At 46.4% G+C, this 21200-nt stretch overlaps 1 protein-coding gene and 1 non-coding gene across 5 annotated transcripts; both read right to left on the bottom strand.

The window, feature by feature from the left end:
* Positions 1-551: 551 nt before the first annotated feature.
* KHDC4 (KH domain containing 4, pre-mRNA splicing factor) lies at positions 552-18349 on the bottom strand. Of its 4 annotated transcripts, none has more exons than XM_033174401.1 (14): positions 18213-18349; positions 17494-17734; positions 15568-15696; positions 14648-14727; positions 14083-14135; positions 12988-13154; positions 11704-11915; positions 11142-11202; positions 10510-10567; positions 9384-9634; positions 7257-7415; positions 4847-4959; positions 2996-3081; positions 552-932 (listed from the first exon to the last, which is right to left on the bottom strand). In XM_033174401.1, the coding sequence occupies exons 1-14, from the start codon at positions 18257-18259 to the stop codon at positions 742-744; spliced, it is 1848 nt and encodes a 615-aa protein (XP_033030292.1). In that variant the 5' UTR covers positions 18260-18349; the 3' UTR covers positions 552-741. The 4 variants fall into 4 exon arrangements, 2 of the variants coding, with proteins under 2 accessions (XP_033030292.1, XP_033030291.1); XM_033174400.1 differs by having other exon boundaries at positions 552-941; positions 18213-18259; XR_004428096.1 differs by having other exon boundaries at positions 880-941; positions 4847-4931.
* On the bottom strand, positions 12338-12466 carry LOC117039353. Its single transcript, XR_004425769.1, has one exon.
* Positions 18350-21200: the final 2851 nt, after the last annotated feature.

Below are 21200 nucleotides of genomic sequence, written 5' to 3'. Positions count from 1 at the left end.
AAATGAAATTAGAGAGACAAAGAAGAAAACAAACCATCTGCTTGCCAAAACAATTCTGAAGTTGTTTTTGGAAAAATGCATTACGGATTTTTTTTTTTTAAAGAGACCAACAGAAAGAGATTTTAAAGAAGGTGATTTTCAGGAAACAGGTTTTTCAGGCCAAGGTTTCCCCCACCCACCCCAATCCTATTTAGAAGACCAAGCATTACACACACACACACACACACACACACACACACACACACACACACAAAAGTAAAATCCAGTTATAAAACAGAAATACAAGCAGAACAGCAGCAGGCTTAAGTTATTGAGCTTCGTTGGTTGGCTGGCTTCTTTTCCAAAGCCAAGAACAGGTGCATTAGAAGCTAGGGGGGGGGCATTAAAAGAGAGAAAGGGAGAGATAATGGAGACATTCCCTGCGAGTATAATGCTGAAACTGTTTTATCTGCAATTGTATTCCATTAAGCCTGCGGCTTTTGAAATTGCCTTCGATGGAGGAGTCCACTGCAGATATAATTGCAAGTTCTTTTTTGTTGTTTTTGTTTTTAAAAGAAATAAAATGAAAACACAAAAACGGAGCCCCTGGCACAGAAAGGGCCATACTGCATCTCAGAAGCTTGTGCAAAGAGGTCAGGGCCGATGTACATTTTGCAGAGATTCTTTGATAATATACACGTGTTATTGCTTGAGAGAGAGACATCAGGTGGAAGGTGGCGGAGGCAACTGCAGCTGCAGCAGCTAAGGTGCCATCCAGAATGGCATCTGTTGCTTTGCCCGTTGCTGCGGCGAGGGGTACTGGTATCCTAAGCTCCATGTCTGCGAGTAGCTACTTGCGGTTTTGTGAACCCCGTGGTCTTCTTCTTCATCCGAGGAGTCGCCAGCGTAAGCCACCAGGCCAAATCCCTTTTCTCCGGTTTTCATCTTCTTAGCTGGGTGATCTAATGATGATGAACAGAGAGAGAGAGAGAGAAAAAGAGACATCCCGCCCCAGGAAAAAATAAAAGAGAAAGGTAAAAAATATTCCCCAAAAAACATGTTAATTCAAATGAGAAGCATTAATATATATAGATATATATATTCCAAAAAAAAAAAAGTTAGTCGGACACCATTTTGAGGTCACAGAGCCAACAACGGTCACCCCGGGGTGGGAGGTCAGGCGATACAGGACCGGCAAACAGCACAAGTGTGATCCGTCAGAGCCATGTAAGAGAACACAGAAGAGAGAGAGAGAAAAAAAGAAAAACACAAAAAGACAAAGAAAAGTCAAGTTAGCAAAAATGAGGCAACAGGGTTTGCAAGTTCACCGTTAAAGAACAACATGTTAAAAAAAACAAAAACAGGAAGGGGTTGAAAGTGTCCAACTACAGTTTTTTTAAAATTGGAAACTTTAAAAGCGGGGGAGAAGTGTTATGTTCTGTCCTCCCAGTTAGAAGTGTCCAATTCAAGCTGGATATCCTACCAGCAGAAAAGCCACGCTGAGCACCTAAGCACAGGAGCGGAAATCGACTGACTATATGATGTCAATTTCACTTGGCATCATTGGAAAAGCTAAGGTTCCCTGCTTGAAATGCAGAATTCTGCTTTTCTGGGTATTGAGGAGGAAGGAGTGTGATGGATTGCTTGGTGGAGGAGGATAAAAGGAAGAGAGAGAGAAAGAGGGACAGCAGCAATAACTGGGAAGGGGGGCCAGGATGCTGGGTTCACAAATCAGACCAAAGCAACAACCCTGAGCCCTGAAAAGGAGACACTGTTCTCTTCCCTGTGGTGTCTGAGCAAAGAAAAACATTAGCTCAAAAAACAGCAGATCCAAGTGCAGAAGGGAAAAAATTCTACTACTCTGCCCACTCTCCTGATCAGAATGGGAAATGGATGGCTTGCATCATCTGTCACCAATCTGGTGCCTCCAGATGTAAAACTCACATCTGGCTGGCTGAGGCTGATGGGAGCTTTCATCCAAAATTTTTTGGAGGGAACTAGGTTGGTGAGGGATGACTTACAGCTTCCTCATCCTTCTTAGGAACACAGAAAATAGGCAAGGGACATCACCCAGCCCTACCTGAGGATGCCTATTTGGACTGAACCTGGGACCTTCTGCATGCAAAGCAGATGCTCTATCACTGAACCGCAGCCCCTCCCCTAAAAATAAAGTAAGATTCCAGTCCTCCCGGTTCAAAACAAAGGGCCGATTTAAACAAGAGCAGAAGAAGCTCCCTTGAGTCAGAACAATGGTCCATTTGGCTCAGTATTATCAACCCTGGCAGAGCCTCTCCAGGATTTCAGACAGGGAGTCTTTTTCCCAGTCTAACCTGGAGATGCTGGAGACTGAACCAGGGGCCTTTGTGCATGCAAACAAAGGTCCAGACCTTCCTTGATTCTAATCTTTTGCCCACTCTCACCCCAGTACAACAGCCGTGACCCCTTTTCTGCCCTCCGGCCCAGGCACCTTTGCGGTTTACACAAGCCTGGGTGCCATGTTTTAAATGCTCGCTCTTTTGTATGTGGTGGTGTTCATACCAATGGCCTCCACATGGCACCCATGGGAGAGAGACTGGTGGTATTTGGAAACCTGAGCAGCAAAGGCCCAGAGAGCAGTGGGGAACTGAAGGCAAGAGGCAGAATTCGACCCCCTGGCAAAACTGGCTTCTCCCTGCAGAGCTGTGCATTGGGGGAACAGGAAGGACATTTGCACTCAGAGCTCCTGGGGACTCCAGGTCTTTAAAGGTGTGTGTATTTTCAGAGACAAATTGTACCCTTAGCTTTACCACTTTGTAATTTTACTCTTTGGAGTTCGTCTAAGAATAAAGGTTTGATTTACCCTTAGCTTTAGTTTTCCTAGCTGCTAACAGAACTCAGAAGACAGGGAACTGAAAGTAAGTTGTGCACACAAGAGTTTTAGCACCTGGAGGTGACACTGGGAAGAACAGACTAAAGTTAGCTAGGCCGGCTGATGGAATGCAAGTACAAGCCATGGTTCCCGGCCGCCCACGCTCACCATTGCCGCCCACTAAGGACCCGTTCCGGTCGTCAGGCTCCATCTTCATCCCGGTCACTGGTAAAGACGGTGGAGGCATCAGCTGCCTGTTTGGAAACAAAGAGCATTTCAAGTTTATTCAACCCATTTAAAATCCTGGTTTTAAAGCCCAAAATATTTATATTAGGCAGGTGCCTTCCCTATATTATTTTTGGCCCCTGCTGAAAACTAATTTGCACAGGCAAACTTAAAAAGGTAAAGGACCCCTGACAGTTAAGTCCAGTCGCAAATGACTCTGGGGTTGCGGTGCTCATCTCGCTTTACTGGCCGAGGGAGCCATCGTTTGTCCGTAGACAGTTTTTCTGGGTCATGTGGCCAGCATGACTAAGCTGCTTCTGGCGAAACCAGAGCAGCGCATGGAAACGCCATTTACCTTCCCGCCGGAGCATTATCTACTTGCACTTTTATGTGCTTTCGAACTGCTAGGTTGGCAGGAACTGGGACCGAGCAATGGGAGCTCACCCCATCACAGGGATTCGAACCGCCGACCTTCCAATTGGCAAGCCCAAGGCTCAGTGGTTTACACCACAGCACCACCCTAGGCAAACTTAGCCACATTTTAATATGGAGTTTCTATTTTATACCCAGCAGCATTGCACCTGGCCCTGCTCAGGAATTCTAAGGAAGCCAAGTATCAGTACAGTTCTTAAATCAATGATTAGAATCAGTAGTTTTGAAAGATTCAGCCCGCCATCTTGCTTCCAAATGGTGTCTAGCTGTCTACAAACGTTGACAGAAACCTGCTCCTCCATCATCATGCAAAATTTGTTCATGGTATCTTAAGAGATGTCCAAATGCCTATTTCCAAAACTAAAGTGTATTAAGACTGCAGATTAAATTTATATTTTGAAATTCTGTGGGTCAATTTGTTTTTAATACTATTTTATTAGTACAGTCGTACCCTGGTTCTCGAATTTAATCTGTTCTGGGAGTCCCAAAACAGTTCAAAAACCAAGGTGCTGCTACCGATTGGCTGCAGGAGCTTCCTACACTCAATCAGAAGCTGCGTAAGCTGCGTTGGACATTCGGCTTCCAAAAAACGTTCGCAAACCGGAACACTCACTTCTGAGTTTATGACATTCAGGAGCCAATTTGTTCGACAACTAAGGCGTTCGACTACCAAGGCACAACTGTATTCTTAATGTGTATTTGTTTGCTAACTGCTAAGAGGTTTTGAGGATTAAGCAATATATAAATCCTGTGGAATAAATACATACTGTAAATAGTTTAAGAACTTAAGAAGAGCCTGGATGCTGGATCAGACCAAAGGCCCATCTAGTCCAGCATCCTGTTCTCACAGCAGCCAACCTGAAGGCTCTGGGAAGCCTGCATGCAGGTCCTGAGCGCAAGAAAAAAACTTCCCACTTGGGACTCACTGGCTTGGGGCCAGGTTGCTTAAAAGACCATCTTCTCGCATAGTTAGGCTCAGAGGAGGCCTGCTGAAATGAAGGGCCGTGACTAACCTGGGTCCATTCATTTCAATGGGTCTACTCTTAGCTGGATAAAACCTGTAGGAAGCTGCCTTATAACAAGTTGGCCCACTGATCCCATCTAGCTTAGTACGGACATGCACAATATGTCCTGTTTTCAAATTTTGTTGTAAGCTGCTGTTGAAGGGCGGGGAATAAACTTAACAACATTGTCTAAATTTTTTTTTTAAAAAAATGTCTTTTCACAATACCCAAAAACCCAGCAGTTTCACGTTCCCTAATGATAGGGCCTGAGAAGCACTTCCACACTGAAACATATTTCATTGCACTTCCCACTCAAAACTGTACCAGAGCAAAGCTGGGCGCCACGGCCACAACCTACCTGTCCCTCTCTCTCTCCTTTCCTGAGGAACTTGCTGGCTTCGAACCCGTTCCATCCATCTCGGTCTGACTGGAGAAGCCTGTACCTAAATTAGTCATATGAATGGGTCCATGCTATGAGCAGAAAAACACAGCGGCATTAGCAAATCTAAAACTATGACACAAGCTATCAGCTCCTTAATGAAAACTTGCAGCAGGCCCAGTCTCTTTGCTCTCTACACACCATTACAGGCCACGCTTCCTTTCTTTTTTTCTGGGCCTCTTAAAACGCTGTGCATTTTGCACATGGGAAACTGGAAAGCTTGCTGCACAACAATGCCCAGACCACCTGGGAGTATGAGCATGGCGTATCATGGCTTTAAGATACTCTGTGCAATCCTTTCAAGAGCCCTTGAAAGGTAGGCCAGGCTTCGTTGTTTCCATATTGCAGACGGGAAGACTGAGGCTGAGCAAATCGCTAAGGAGGCTGATGCCGTTCATAGCCCAGCTGAGGTTTGAACAGGGGGATTTCTCAACACATAGCTCAGACTCTTTGCCACTGTGCCACTCCAGGATTTGAACTCAGGTGTGTGGAATATTTACTTCTCTTCCAAAGGAAAGGGTAACGGGGATCAGTTTTTGTTTTAAAGGGCTGTTAAGACTCGACAGCTTTTTCAGACCAGCCTCATAACTGAGACTGTAGCAGCCAGTGCCACCTATGGCCAAGTAAGAACAGCTGCCAGGGAAGTTAAGAAAATAGAGCTGGTTCCCTTTTCTTCTTCTCCTTTCGAGCTGTCCAAATGTCACAAATGACTCACCTAAGTATGGAACGAGGAAGTTGCCTTACACCAGGTCAGAACAGAGGAAGGTGCCTGCTAAAACCAACAGGCCCTTCCGTTCCAACTCTTGAAATGAAATGTAGCATGTGTATGTTTCTGTTAACCAGCCATTCACTTTAGTTTAAATCTAGATCTTCTATGAACATTCCTCTTTGCTTAGCATTTTTGCTCACTGTAAATTTTCAGTGGCTCTTTATATCTTAGCCACTGCCTTTTATTATGAGAACAAAGGAAGGTTCCTTAGACCAGGCGCAAACCATCTAGCCAGCACAGTCCATTCTGACTGGCAGATTTCCATGATCTCAGTCAGAGAAAGTTATTCTCCCATCAACTCCTAACGTGACATTTTTTTAAACTGGAGATGCCACAGAGGGGCTGGGGCAACCCAGTCAGATGTGCGACGTATAAATAATAAAATATATATTTTTTTATTATTATTAACCTGGGACCTTCTCAATTCAAATGAATGTGCCTTTCTATTTCAATTATGGCCTCTCCCACATGTGGGCAGACAGGCTAGTCACTTGTGTTGACTTATTTACAAGCCTAGTTTAGAGATGGAACACAAACAAAGAGGAAATAGTGGCATCTATTATAAAGTCTGAAATTGGAAGGAAAAAAACACTCTGTCCTCGATCACCACCACAAAGCCTCAAATCCCAGCAGAGAGTAAGATGCAAACTGGGACAGCTAGTGAGGTCCCTCAATGGTGCAGGCAGCAAGGCAAAAGATATTTCCAAGGTCACTGGGATAGGGGACAAGGTGTTGCAAAAAAATGTAAACAACAGGGAGTCAAATTGCTAAGGAATTCATGTGGTACGTCTTCCGAGCTTCCTGGTCAGAGCTCAGATGAATACTCTCTCTGCTTCTCCTGCAGGGTGGGGGACCTGTGGCATTCTAGATAGTGCTGGACTTCAACTCTCATCAGTCCTGACTACTAAGCTGTGGCTTCTGGGAGTCCAACAATATCAGGAATCTGTATGTTATCTCACCACCGCTTTAAAGTGTCACAAGTTTCCTTTTTGTAACAACCATGAGAAATCAGGGTCCCACCTCTTGGCTGGCACACCACCTCACCAGCAATTGCCTGGGATTCCTGAAAAAGGGTCCATGTGATGTTCGACTACAGCTCCCATCAGCCTCAGCCAGCATGGCCAACAGCCAGTGATGATGGGAGTTGTAGTCCAGCAACATCTGCAGGGCACCTCGCTTGGTAGCGCAAAGCCTGGCTAGGGATTATTGCCTATCCCAAGGAACGCAGCACCTTCTTTGGCCAAGGTGATGGGGAACATAAGAAGAACCTGATGAATCAGGCCAAGTGGCCCATCTTAGTTCAGCACCCTGTTCTCAGATGTTGCAGTGGGGAATGCACAACCAGGAGCGGAGCAAAAGAGCATCTCTCCCACCTTGCGGCTTCCAGCAACTGGCAGCCTGTAGGCCCTGACCCGGCAGGGTACTTGAGGAACACTAGCTTCTACTGTATCTGACCCATAGGCTTGTGGGGAAAACCCAAAAATCCAAGTGTGGAACCAGCTCTGTGACCAAAGGGAAGAGGGGCAGGGGAGGCAGTAAAATGGCAGGGAGTCACTCCACCTGGTATCCCAGCAGCCCAGATTCCCGCTCATCCGGCAGCTCTTCGGTGAAACGCCTTTTCTGGCCCGGCTGGGGTTGGGGCTGACCTGGCGGCTGCGTGGTGGCAGGCAAGGTCGTCTTCACAGGGGCGGCCGGGAGGAAAGGGGCGCTCAGCGGCGTCTACAAACCACACAGGCAAAAGAAGAGAGGTGTTATTGCTGTTACAGTCATACCTCGTGCTGCGTACGCTCCGTGTTGCGTACGTTCGAGTTACGGACCTCCGCGACCCGGAAGTCCTCCATGGAGCGCGCATTCTGCGCACTTCGCACATGGGCAAAAACTTCCGGGTTTTTCCTTTTTTTTGTTCGCGTTACGTATGCCTGGCGCAACCCGGAACGGATTGCGTACGTAACACGGGATACCACTGTATTTTGATACTGATCACATTTGTAGCCCACCTTTGCTACCCTTTGTGGACGAACACCAGAGTGGTTAAAAAATACAAGTACCGACAAAACGAAAATGTATCTTGGAAACATGCACACCATCTCATTCCATTTAGAAATCACTTATTGCAAAACGTGGGAGCAATTTGAGACAATAAAACCGCCCCTTAGAAAAGCAGTTTCTTAAGTACCAACAATTGAAACAGTAACATGTATTTATTATATTTGTATTGTCTGTGTTTTGCTGTTCTTTCCATATCCAGTAAACTCCAAACCAACAAATAAAAAGGTAAAACAATGCAATGTATGAAAACGATGTCAAATCCAATTGTGATGGGGCACCTTTAGCTACTGTTTACAGGGGGTCACAATTCAGCCCATATTCAGAGCCCCCTTCCCACAACCAACTGCTGCCGAAATCTGCTTCCATGGGGCTACATTTGTGGCTGTGAAAGGCAAGTCGGGCCTCAGCTCTGCACTGCTTTATTTGGTCAGATCTGCCCTTGCTAAGGCTCCCAAGCCAGGGTCTCTTGTCACTACATGCCTACTTCTCTCTCTCCACCAATCAGTGCTCAAATTAGAAGGGCAGGGATTTTTGTGCTGGGCCCCTAGCTCATGTTTTTAGAGAACAATGAGAACGTTTGAATTCCTTACGAGTCTCCTCACTATCTTTCCCCCCGTAATTGGAGCAATGGAAGGCTCACACCCTGCAAAACCGAATGCTCTCCCTGATGCTGCATGCACTTCTCACATAAACAAGAACCCAGATTTACTGGCTAGCGAATGGACAGCTTGCCCTACCCACAGCAGGTGAATCCTCACCCCCACCCCAGAATGGAGTAATGCATCACGCCTGCAACACATCACAGAACTGTAGATTTGGAAGGGACCACAAGGGCCATCTAGTCCAACCCCCTGCCTAATGTGGAGCTCAAACCTATGACCCTGAGATTAAGAGTCTCGGCATGACCTTGATTTTTAAAAAGAAAAAAAAAGAGAAAAAGATGTGAAATCTTATATAACTTCTCATTCAGACCCCAGGATATATACTCCACATGTTAATGTTATCAAATCTCCCCTCCCCTGCTAAAATACAAGAGCCGCCCCCTCACCACCACTAAGCTGTGTTAGGATTCTGCCACCTCCTGAAGGCACACCTGCATTCCTTTGATCTCCAGGTTTGAATGTCCCACTTTAATTGCCATTTTAATCACTGTGCTGCTTTAATGGGGTTGTTTCATTGTGCATTTTAATTCCCAATGTTTATTTTCACATTCCGATGAAGTTGTTTTATTGCATGTTTCATTTACGTGTGGTTTTGGTAAAAAATAAATTTAAATTTGCCATTCGTAAACTGCTTAGAATTCACCTCCTAAAGGGGGAGAAGGTGGCAAACTCAGCCATAAAGCAGACTACAATTAAAACATTTTTTTTAAAAAAAAGTTTAAAAACTTCTGGAAAACAATTTAAAGAGTTTATGAAACGGTCTAAAAAATAACAACAGCCACCCCCTACAGCAGTGTTTTCAACCCTGCGTCGCAAGATGTTGCTGGACTACAAATGCCATCATCCCCAGCCGGCTTCACCAATGGTCAGAGATGATGGGAGTAGCAGTCCAACAATATCTGGGGATCCAAGGACACTGCCCTAGACACTACCGGGTGCCCCCCCACCTGTCATCAGGCAACATTTCCTGCCTTACCTGGCCAGTGCTAGCGGGAGACTGCACTTGCGTAATTGGGTACTGGGTGGGCACAGGTGGGACTCCGGTGGGTAGTGCCAACACTCCCGGCGCCAACGGAACAGCAGGAGGCACAATGCCTGGCACCCCATAAGGAGGCTGTACCGGCTGCTGAGGGGGCGGAACCACAGGGTAGCCTGCCTGAAAGCCGCTTGGGGGGTAATACGGTGGCTGAGGAGGGACAGTCGTTAAAGCTGCGGGCTGCGCAAACCCTGTGGGGTGGGGGAGAGAGGAAGGAAGTAATAATAATAATAATAATAATAATAATAATAATAATAATTTATTTTATACATGGATTACTTCCCATTGAAGCATGTCAAAGCAATTTCACAGAACAGTAAAAATACGGAAAACCACTGCTTATATATAAAGAGCTAAAACCCTTACATAAACACACACACACACACATATGAAAAGTTTGAAACCCAATACAGAGTGTGATCGGGGTACAAATAAAAAGATCTCTTAGAAGGCCTGCTGAAAAAGGAAAGCCTTCAACGGATGCTGAAAAGTGATGGCGACTGTCTGGATACGTAATAGGAAGGCGTTCCAAATTAACATGCTGGTGGGCATGTGGGCGGGGACAGAAAGAAAAGTAGGTGGAGCAATGAATCCCAAATTTTATACAGTGAACTCTTCAAATTTTCTTTAATATTGTATTTTAATTCTTGTAACCTGCTCCGAGACCTTAGAGTGAAGGGAGGGTTGTTCAACAACAACAACAACAACAACAGGTTACTTTCTACACAGAGACCTTTCACTCCTCCATTCGGGCAAACGAGGCATTATCAGACTTCAAGGACACATTCCAGCCAGGCAAAATCACTCAAGGGCTATATGAAGCAAGGCCCGTGCAGAGGTGTGGCCTGGGCAGAGGGCATGTGGATTGGGTAACACAAGAGGAACAGATGTGGCCCTCCAGGCCTAGCTATCTCCAGGCCTATGATCCCCTGCCCCAGCCTGAGGTTCCCCACCCTGTCCTTGCAAGCACAACGGGGATTGGCAAATTTAACCCCAAAGTCTCTGGTTTCCATCTTTCATCCTCACTCCACCACCGAACTAAGTGTTGCACGCTGTCAATACACACCTGTTATGGGGACTGCCGTGGTTATCTGGTTCACAAATCGTGAGTATTCAGCATGAACCTTGGAAGAGATAAAGTGGGATCAGGCTGCTTCGGTTTCAATAAAGGATACTCATGCAAACCGACTGCTCTAGTGGGAGACCGTATAGCCCTGGTTAGGTGAGCCTAGTTGTATGCAAACAGTTGTATGCTGTTTTAATGCAGTCTCCCCCAACCTGGTGCCCTCCAAACATTTTGGACTGCCACTCCCATCATCCCCTGCCCATTGGCCATGCTTGCTAGGGGTTGGTGGGAGTTGTAATACTACAGCAGCATCTGGAGAACCACAGGTTCCCCATCCCTGATACTGAAGAAGCTCCTTCCCTGCCCCCCAGTCAGACTCCCACTTGTGGCATTCGGCAGTAGAAAATGGAAGACATGCTGCTTTGTTCCAACAAGAACACTCCTTTTCACTAGGAGGGGCAACACGCTGCTGGGACATCAGGGGCTGCCACAACCAAAGGATGCTGGACTCAGATTCCCATCAGGCCCCCTCCACCACTCCCAGGAAAGCTGTATATAAAGTGCAGAAAGAGATGGGCACTTCACGTGACTTTGGTGAGAGAGTGCAATGGTAAAAAGAAGGGCTTACTTACTGTTTGTAACAGGTTCTCACAAAGCTTTTTGGCAGCTGCAAGGCCTTCCGGTTTTGGATGGCTGGAGGAGAGGAAATACAACACACAGACACACACATTCCTGTCAAGACTCGACATCCACAAAGACGGGCAAAAGGTTCCTACAGAGCAGGGGGTGGGACTAGATCAGCATTTCCCAAACTTGGGTCTCCAGCTGTTTTTGGACTACCTCTCCCATCATCCCTAGCTACCAGGATCCGTGGTCAGGGATGATTGGAATTGTAGTTCAAAAACAGCTGGAGATCCAAGTTTGGGAAACAGTGGACTAGATGTCCCCTGGGGCTCACTTCTGACCCTGCTATTCCAATGTTACGAGTCATAAGTCCTTGCTCACCTGCTTCAAATCACCCAGAGTAAATCCCAACCTGCCTGCCACCCACCCCTGCATTCAGCTGATCAGAAAGGCTTCGTAACTGAACTAAGCCAGCTCACCAAACTTGACATTGCAACTTTACACTTGGGATGGCACACAAAAAGCCCATTCCTTCCCGGTGACAAAGCCCATGGGCTCCCAGCTCCCTACCTGATGTAAATGTACATCGGCTCAAAGGCTTCTCGGCCAGAGGCAGGTTCGATGCACCCAGAGCCCTTCCCCCGGAGGAACACCTTGGCGCCGGTCTCAATCTGGATATGTTGCAAGTAGGAGCAGCCTGGGCCTTCGACTTTCTCCTTTACGTTGAAGGTAGGTACAGCGTGTTCCAAGCCAACAAACAATTTGTCCTGGACATAGTGCATCTGTACACACACACAGAGAGAGACACCCTTAGGTGTTGCATTTGACACTAGAATCAGGAAAGGGTGGGAATGGGTTAGAGGTCACCTCTCCCCAAATGACCTGCTACGGCTGCAATCCCAGGCAGTTCTTGTTTTGGTGGAAGGCCATAGCTCAGCGGCAGAACATTTGCTTTGCATGCAGAAGGCCCCGGGTTCAATCCCTGCCATCTCCGCATAGAGCTGGGAGAGAGAACCTTTTCTGACACCCTAGAGAACCATTCCCAATCAGGGTAAACAACATAGAGCTAGATGGACGAGTGGCCTGACTCGGTATAAGGTGTCAAAATGTTGCTGGACTACAACTCCCATCATCCTTGACCTTCCTGAGGCCGATGGGAACTGTAGTCCAACATCACCTGGCAGGCACCACACTGGCTACATCTGTTTGTCCGATGGCACAGTGAGGTCTCCACTCTTTCTGCAAGCTGAACCCCTCTCTCCATCGTGTTTCTCTAAGAGGATGGTATCGACAGAGCCCAGCTGTACAGGATCTGCCTTCTTAATCCTCTAGGTAAGGGAATCAAACTAAGCAGACATGGACAGTTTAGCAAGCAAACAGGTGTAAAGCAAAATGCAAGGCAGTGTTGAAAACTCCAATTGTTCTAGGTGTGTTTTGTGACAGAATTTCATTAACGTGAGCAGTTTCTGAGCTCTGGGTGCAGTACTGAGCCTAAGATTTCAGATTAAAACTGCACAGTGAAGGAAAGGAGGACCCTTTTCTTCCTTCCCACTTCCAGCCACTCTCTGAAAACTGGAGAAGAGACCCTCTTAGGGGGACGGGCAGGGGAAGCATGTCTTTAGTTTTTTGCAGTCTTCATATGAGGAATAGACAGTGTGAAAAAATGAACGTAAGATTTTAGCTGCAGTTCATTCATTTTCAGCTTTATATTCCTGTTGTTAAAAAAGCATGCCTAGACATTCCGCTGTTGCACCCATAACCTAGGTTTAAGGTGCCATTCAGCTCCTAGCTTTCATATCTCAGTTTCTAACACGGATGCAAGGGTAAAGACACAAGGACTTGGCCAATACATACTCCTCCTGACTGGAAGGAGGGCTTCTGGCCAACAGCCGGAGGCAGCTGAGTGATGGGGGCAGGTTGGTGGTAGACGGTAACTGTAGCTCCGTTGAAAGTTGGACTGGATCCAGTGGCAGCTTTCACAACGCCGTTTGTAATGATTTCCTTGATTCGGTTTACCGCTCCTGTAAGGCAAAAAGAAATAAACGACTTTAGTCCTACGAAAAGAAGGGACATTGTGGTTACTACAGAAGAAGAAGAAAACATTTAGGGTAATTTCACAATCATTATTCATTAAGGATATAGAACTGTTATCTGTGTGGGATCTGAATTGTTTTCATGTAGGTGCTGTTGCTGCTTTATAAGATTGTGTGAAGGACACTTTGCATGAAGCCCTGGAGAGCTGCTGCCAGACAGTGTAGACGGTAATCAGCTACATGGACCAGTGGGCCTGACCCAGCATAAAACAACTACTTATGTTCCCAAGGACATGCTCTTTGAGGGGAAGGTCTGCAGCCTGGTGGCAGAGCATCAATTTTGCAAGCAGAAGGTCCAAGGTTCAATCCACCAGCATCTCCAGACAGGGCTGGGAGAGACTCCCTTGTCTTAATGCTTGGAGAGCTGCTGCCAGTCAGGGTAGACAATACTGAGCTGCATGGGCTAGTGGTCTGACCCAAGCATAAGGCAGCTGCCTATACTCCTATCATGCAGTTATAGAGCTGGAAAAGACCTTGATGGTCATATAGTCAAACCCTTGCTTAATGCAAGGTTTATAATGTTGGAAGCAACCACAGCAACCCCTAACAGATGACTGCCCAGTGAAAAAATGAAGCAACAACACAACTTCATATTTTATAACAACTCTGCGCTTGTTAGGGTAACTGTGCCTTAGTGAACTAACTAAACTCGGCTGTGTATGCACTACACCTTAAAAGCGCATTTTAAACACATTCTTCCCCTTAAAGAGTTTATCTGTTGTTTATCTTGCAATTCACAGCAACCCTTAACAAGCTTACAGTGCCCAGAATTCTTTTGAGGGAAATAATGTGCTTTAGAGATACAACGCAGACACAGCCATACTCTACCCAGGGTGTTGAATCTGAGCTTACTTACTATCCACCAGTTCTCGCGTTTGCCCCTGGACGTGCAAGTATAATGGACGATCTCTGCAAAACACAAGTTTTAATATTTTTTTATATATTTTAAACCGAAACAAAGGTCTCCACCGGAGGCAGTCAATGTCACTGGGACTCTGGGAATAAACTGTAGTCAGCCCCATAGGGGATAAAATGCCACACTTGGGGGCACTCTTATGGTGAGGGCTCTCTGACCTTGACATTGGGCAGTGTGTGTGTTTGCTCCCATTAAAAGGGATTTGCAGAAAGGTAGCCGTTTGGTGGTGGTGGGGAGTCCTCCTGGTTTTGCAAACTGAAGAATGGTAATTGTGGAAGAGCAGAGGATTGCTTGCTGCTTCCTTCACCCAATGACATTTGACTTGCAGTTTTAACCTTGCACATCAACCGAGCAGCCAAGTCACATAGCTTATAAAATTACAAAAATGCACATACGTAGCTGGTCTCCTCGTTCAGGTCCAATATCTAATCCATAAACACTCGTTCTTCTACAGACTTTTTAATCCTGGATTAAACCAGAGGAGGAAACTGAAGAAGATACAAACCCAGGTCCAACTTTTGCTTTCTCTTCTGCAGTCATGTACCTCCCCCGAGTTGAGACTGCGGCTCCACTCAGCCTACTTATCTGCAGATACAAAGGGTCAGATTAGGAAATGCAGTAAAATCCCTGCTGAATCAGGAGAAAGGCTCCTGTAGTCTAGCAGCCCCAATTTCCTACAGCAGCCCTTGGAAAGACTCAAGGGGGAGCTCACAAGTTGGGCCTGTAGGCAATAACCTTCCTTCACCCATTCATACACCACCTATTTGTCCTCCGCAACTGTTAAGCAGGCCCCATCTGCACAACATAAAGATACTGTGTTATGTTTCATGACATAAGGATACTGAGAGCTGTCAGAAGAACTCCTATTTCCAGTACAGAGCAACAAATCCTAGAGTTCCCTGGAAAGAGGAACCAAATGCTAAACTACTTTGGGAACTGTAGCTTTGTCTCCCAATAGCTCTCACCATCTTTAACGAACTACAGTTCCGATAATTTAGAGGAGGGAGGGGAGAGAATCATGACTGCTTTAAATGTATGGTGCAACGAGGACCTCAGACATACACTGATTCTGGAGCTTCCATTTAGCTAAGATTGCCAATATTTAATGAACCAAAGCAAAGTGGCAAGGCATCTGTTTGCACGCAGAAGGTCCCAGGTTCAGCCCCTGGCATCAAATAAGGCTGGAAAAGAACTCCCATCTGAAACCCTGAAGAACCGCTGCAAGTCAGCCTTGACAATGCTGAGCTAGATGGACCAATAGCTGGACTAATGTTCCCTCCCCCAAAACTTGCATAACAGCTATTGACACCCAGATGTTCCAGAGGTCGGACAGGGTTTCAACAGGAGCACCAGGCACATCAGCTGGAAAATCGCCCAGAGCCACCTGGAAACCCAGAGGACCAATCAGCCACAAGCAGCACAGACCTCATCCTGCGTCTGTCCTCTTGTCAGGAGGTTGCGGCACGTGAGTGGCACGTCGTTTATCTCCACTTCTGCAACGACAAGATCATCTTTGCTTTTGCTCGCAGCCGGTCCTTTTCCAGGAGCCTGAAGCTGTTAACAGATCAGACAATGGGCATCAAGACACATAAGCCCCATCCTTTGCACACTCACCCGCCCCTCTCCATCCGGGCGAGGAGGCATGATCAGAGTTCAAGGGTACATTCAAGCCAGGCAGAAACACTCAATGAGGGTGTGAAGCACGGCTGGCAAGAGGTGCGGCCTGGGGAGAGGGGGTGTGGCCTGGGGAGAACCACAAGGGCCTACAGAGAGGTCTGAAGGGTTGCATTTGTTTGTTTTTCTTTTCTTTTTGCATTTTCAGTTACAGACATTCATTTCTTTCACTAATACAATCTTATACAATGATAAGCATCTATTCCCAGATCGGCTGGGAAGTCTTGTTATGATAGGAAATAACTAGAGATGTTTCATGGCTGCAACTGAAGGGTTGAATTTGACCCCTGGGCCTGAGGTTCCCCAACCCTGTCACAGGCTAAGAAAGTAGAGTCTCGCTTATTAAGCCAGATTTTCCAGCATCCAAAGAGAAAAGGGGAAGTCACTGGTATGTTAAAATCCCTCCCCCACCCTCGCCAACTTGTTTTGAAAGCAGATGGGGCTGAACCAAGGGACGGATTTCATTCAACCAATCCAGATTGCTCCAAAAAGTTCACTGCTGACAAGAAATTCTTTTATTTGGAAGGATGGCTGAGTTAAAACAAACATGACTAGCTCCTTCACCCTTTATAGTCTTAATTTTGCAGTGCAGTTCATACATTGTGTATATTTGTTGTCCATTTGCAGAGCTAAATCTAGGCTCAAGGAGACTCACAGCAAAGTGCCATCTTATCCCAGACACCCCCTTTTAATTTAATCCTTTATAACTTTCCCCAGAGCTTAGCTATCTTGGGTTGACCGCCTATAGCCTCAGGTGTTGAGTCATGGGGGTGTGTGGGGGTGTGATAGAATATAGCCCATGTTATATGTTTGTGCGCTGCTCTGGTTTGCCAGAAGCGGCTTTGTCATGCTGGCCACATGACCCGGAAGCTGTACGCAGGCTCCCTCAGCCAGTAATGCAAGATGAGCACCGCAACCCCAGAGTCAGACACAACTGGACCTAATGGTCAGGGGTCCCTTTACCTTTTTATGTTTGTGGCAGCAGGCACCTCCCACTGCAACATATACAGTACAGAGTCCAGAATGACTGGAATTCTGGAGTTTTGGGGGGCAAATTCAAGACCACAGCTGCAGCACCAGTAAAATAAAGTTTTTAGAAGTACTTATGTTAATATGGCCTAAGGGATATGTTGGGGACTTCTTAGGGAATGTGGAACCTGGTAGGTGCCTGGACAAATCCAATGGCAATGCTGGGCTTGGTGAATTAATTTTTGATCAGTTTCATGTCAACACTGTCTACTTTCAGTACTGCTGGATGTTATGGGCTCATTTTGAACTGTTTTCATATCATTGTTTGTGGCTTGTGATATGTTGCTACAGATCTGCCTATCTCACAATTGCTATTTTTTTGTTCTTAAGGCAAACCACTTTGAACACAATACGTATGAAAGGATAAACGGACAAATGAAAAAAGGGCACGGTGACTGCAGAACAAACCTTCATTAAAACCCACTGATAGCCAACACAAGGGGTTATACTCAACCATGTTGACCCACTGCAATTAATTTCAATGGGTTTGATATGCCCCAATACACATTTGGCCAAAGCACAGCACCCATAACAACCTACAATTCCCAGGATTCGTGGGGGGGGGGGGCTTTCTTTTCTCAACCATCATGAAAGTTAAAAGGCTTCTTTCTTTCGAAATCTGATGCCTTCAACCTGCCAGCCACTGACCTTGTCCGTTGAATTCGCAGTTGGTTTCAGCTTCCCTTTGGCCATTAACATGGCATTGATTTTGGCTGCCACGGCAGCGGCTGCATCCAGAGCTCCCAGTGGGGCCGCTGAGCCCTCAGACCCTGACATCCCAGATACACTATCTCCACTGCCCTGGACAGGCCGGCCAGCCACAGGAGTGGTTGCAGGAAGGAGGAAGAGAGCCGGAGACGGGCCAGGCTGGTCCCATTTGCTGCGTCGCCTGGGAAAAAAAAATCAAATTAAACCTTCAAATTCCCTCCGGGGCTGCTGCCTGTTCCTTGATCTCCTCACTCCATAAGGCTTAGCACTTTTAACACATGTCGATGGCTCAAAAACACAGCCGCATGTGCCTTCTCAATAATCCCGGCAACAGCAGCCTTAGAGGATAAGACAATATTTGTTTAAGGTAGATTTACAGCCTCCCTGATCTCATAAGCCTGGGGTGGGGGACCTGCGGCTCACAAGGTGTTGCTGGACCACAACTCCCATCCCCCCGACCATGCTGGCTGGGGGCTGGCGGGAGTTGGTAGTCCAGCGACGTCTGGAGGGCCTCAGGGGGACCCCAGCACGGGAGAAACCCATAAATGGGCCCCTCCTCCGCCGCCGCCGCCAGGCCTCTCCCTCCCCCTCTCCCTCCGCCACAACTTTCCCTTCCCGGCCTCCCCTCTCGCCCGGCCTCGCAGCCGCGGCCTCCTCACCCTCCCGAGGCCCCATGCTCTCGCTGCCCCGCGCTCCCCGTTGACATGGCTCAAACGACCCTCTCCAGGCCGCCGCCGCCGCTGCCGCCGCCTTCTCCGCTCTGCTGAGAAACTTCCCCTCCCTCGCGTCACTTCCGCTCCGCTGCCGCCGCGGAAGGCGTAAACGTCACTTCCGCTCGTTGTCGTAGCGACGGTGAAAGGTTGTTCGGGAAAGAGAATGCCTGGCACCATAGCGATATTAAAAAAAGTTAGAGGGACGCACGTGTGCTCAGGTTCCGGCTTTATACTTGTACTGCTTATTGATTTAATATTTTGATTATATTCTTGCTATTTTATTATTTCATTTATTTGCTTACTCTGTTATTTTTTTTGCTTGTTTAATATTTATTGTTTCATTTATTTGCTTACTATTTTATGATGCTGTTTTTGTATCTATCATTTTATTTATTTACAGGCATTTCTAAACGATGATATATATTTAAAATAAAATAAAACTCTAAACAATCGATACACAATAAAAAAATCCCAAAATCCATTGAAACGAAAACGCAGTTATATATATGGTCCCCTGCTCCCTCCTTCCCCTGTATGGAAGTGGGAACTTGTCTTTAGAAGTCAATTTGTAAGAAAGGAATTCCGTTGGAAATGTCTCCTTTTGACCTTTCCTTACGTACCGTGAGGTCCAAGAGATATGAGGCAGCTAATTATTGCCAGTCATTATTCAGGGTTTATGCTGTTTCTAATTACAATAGAGTGTTTTATTGCTCACTATGATTTTGGGGTGAGTGGGTGGGTGTTTGCAAACATTCAACGTATGTGTCTGCATGCCAGCCAATAGAGCATAAGGCTTCCGCATGTAACTGAGTGCTGGATTGGGACCACAAAGACCAGTGTTTTTTACTTCAGTGAAAAAGGATGAGAAAGTAGCATATGTACAATCAATCAAAACAAGATAATCCCTGCCTACAGGCGAAGAAGAAGAAGAAAAAGAAGAAGAAGACACACAAGCAGAAAGGGACAGGGAGGGAAGAGGGAAAAATCAAAGATAGGCACCAATTTTTAAACAGCTGTTCTTATAATGATCAGCTGACACATTTGAAGGCTAGGAAGTGCCTGAATGGAGTTGCTTTTTCAGCAGAGTTGATGGGGTGAGCCCTGCTTCCCATCTCCTCCACAGAGGCAGTCTGGCTGCCCCTAGGTGACAATTGTAGGTTAAATCAGGAGGCCTGATTTAACCTACAATATTGGCACTGGCCTACTTTGCTGGGCTGTTGTAAACCACTTCCAGTAACAGTATACAGTGGGCAATATTGCAGGGCAATTCCAGCTGATCTTCCTTCACGGTCACCTAGCAGAAGCCATTCCACCAGATCTCACAAACAGTTTCCAACCGCTTGTCATCTGAGGAAATTCTCCTTTTACATACCCCATTTTTTTTCTTGAAACAACCATCTCCATTTACCCACATGAAGCTCACTGTTTGACATTGACCCAGTCTTCTTTCAGCCTAAACCTACCTCACAGCCAGCATTCAAAACTCCCATTGTTCTAGGCGCATTTTGCGACGGGGAATTTCATTAGCGCAAGCAGTTTCTGAGCTCTGGGCACAGTACTGCGCCTAAGATTTCAGATTAAAACTGCAGAGAGGAAGGAAAGGAGGACCTTTTTCTGCCTCCCTCACTTCCAGCTACTCCCTGAAGACTGGAGAAGAAGAGACCCTCTTAAGAATATTACTGGGGTGGGCAGGGGAAGGACTAGACCATGTGAAAAATGAACATAATATTTTAGCTGCAGTTCATTCATTTTCAGCTTTGTATTGTTATTTTTTTTAAAAAGCACACCGTTGCTGCACCCATAGCCTAGATTTAAGGTGCCATTTAGCTCCTAGCTTTCATATCTGTTTCTAACACTGCTCACAGGGTTGTCATATGGATAAAAATGGGGAGAGGCAGAACCATGTGTGACAGCTCCTTTGAAGATATCTGAGATATTATAATATTTACTCCTGCATGCGGGCCCACAAAAGTTGTTTGTTCAATGTCGAAAGAAGGATGGGCAAAAAATTATAATAAATAAATAAATGTGTCCACCGTGGGAAGGGATGCTTCTGTATTAATTTCCAAATCTCTTTTAAAATGCCAGCTTGCCTGTCTGTAACTTCTGCATGCAATCCTGAAGCCATAGGAGCAGGCTGGAGGTTGTCGCTTGTTTTCTTGTCGGTTAGGAAGCAACACTAAAATAAACTTGAGCTAGAATGAAGCCAAGGAAATGACTCAGTCACATCTCCTCACAGACACACAACCCCGTCGCTTCTGCTCTTCCTGCCCATGTTCTTTATCATGACCAGGCCAGGGAGCGTGTGTATAAGCCGCAGATTGCGCGGAACTTTTTGTCTGATAAATTCAATTTGAAATGAACCTCGCCTTTTTCAATCTCCCTTCATGCCTCTGCCTGACAGGGCCCCCTCTCCACCATACGTTATGGGTTGCCCCCCAGCCACCCTGGGCTGCTTCCGACATATATTAAAACATAATAGAACATTAAACATTTAAAAAACTTCCCCATACGGGGCTGCCTTCTAAAGGTTGCAGAGTTACTTATTTCCTTGGCTCTGGGGGGGTTGCATAAATCCATACACTCCAACATTTCTCTGGTGAAAATAGGGGCATTGTGGGATCAAATCAGAAACTGGGACGGCTTTTTCCTTCTTCCTCTCTGGCATCTGAGACGACTGCTTGTACTAGTTATTGTCAGGAGATAAGGACATGTTTTACCATTTATTACTGCATATATACCCCACCTTCCCTACCCTCTCCATCTTATCCTCACAATAATCCTGCTGAGCAGGTTAAGGCCAGGAGCGTGTGTGACTGGCCCAAGGCCACCAAATGAGCTTCGTGGGGATTTGAACTCTTGCCTCCCAGGACCTACTCCAGCTGTCTTAACAACTACACCACACTGGGTCTCAATGCGCGTTGGGGTCTCCTA

Source organism: Lacerta agilis, chromosome 17 (genome assembly GCF_009819535.1).
Source record: "Lacerta agilis isolate rLacAgi1 chromosome 17, rLacAgi1.pri, whole genome shotgun sequence".
In the NCBI taxonomy this organism is placed as follows: Eukaryota; Metazoa; Chordata; class Lepidosauria; order Squamata; family Lacertidae; genus Lacerta; species Lacerta agilis.
This window is presented reverse-complemented; position numbering and strand designations above follow the sequence as displayed.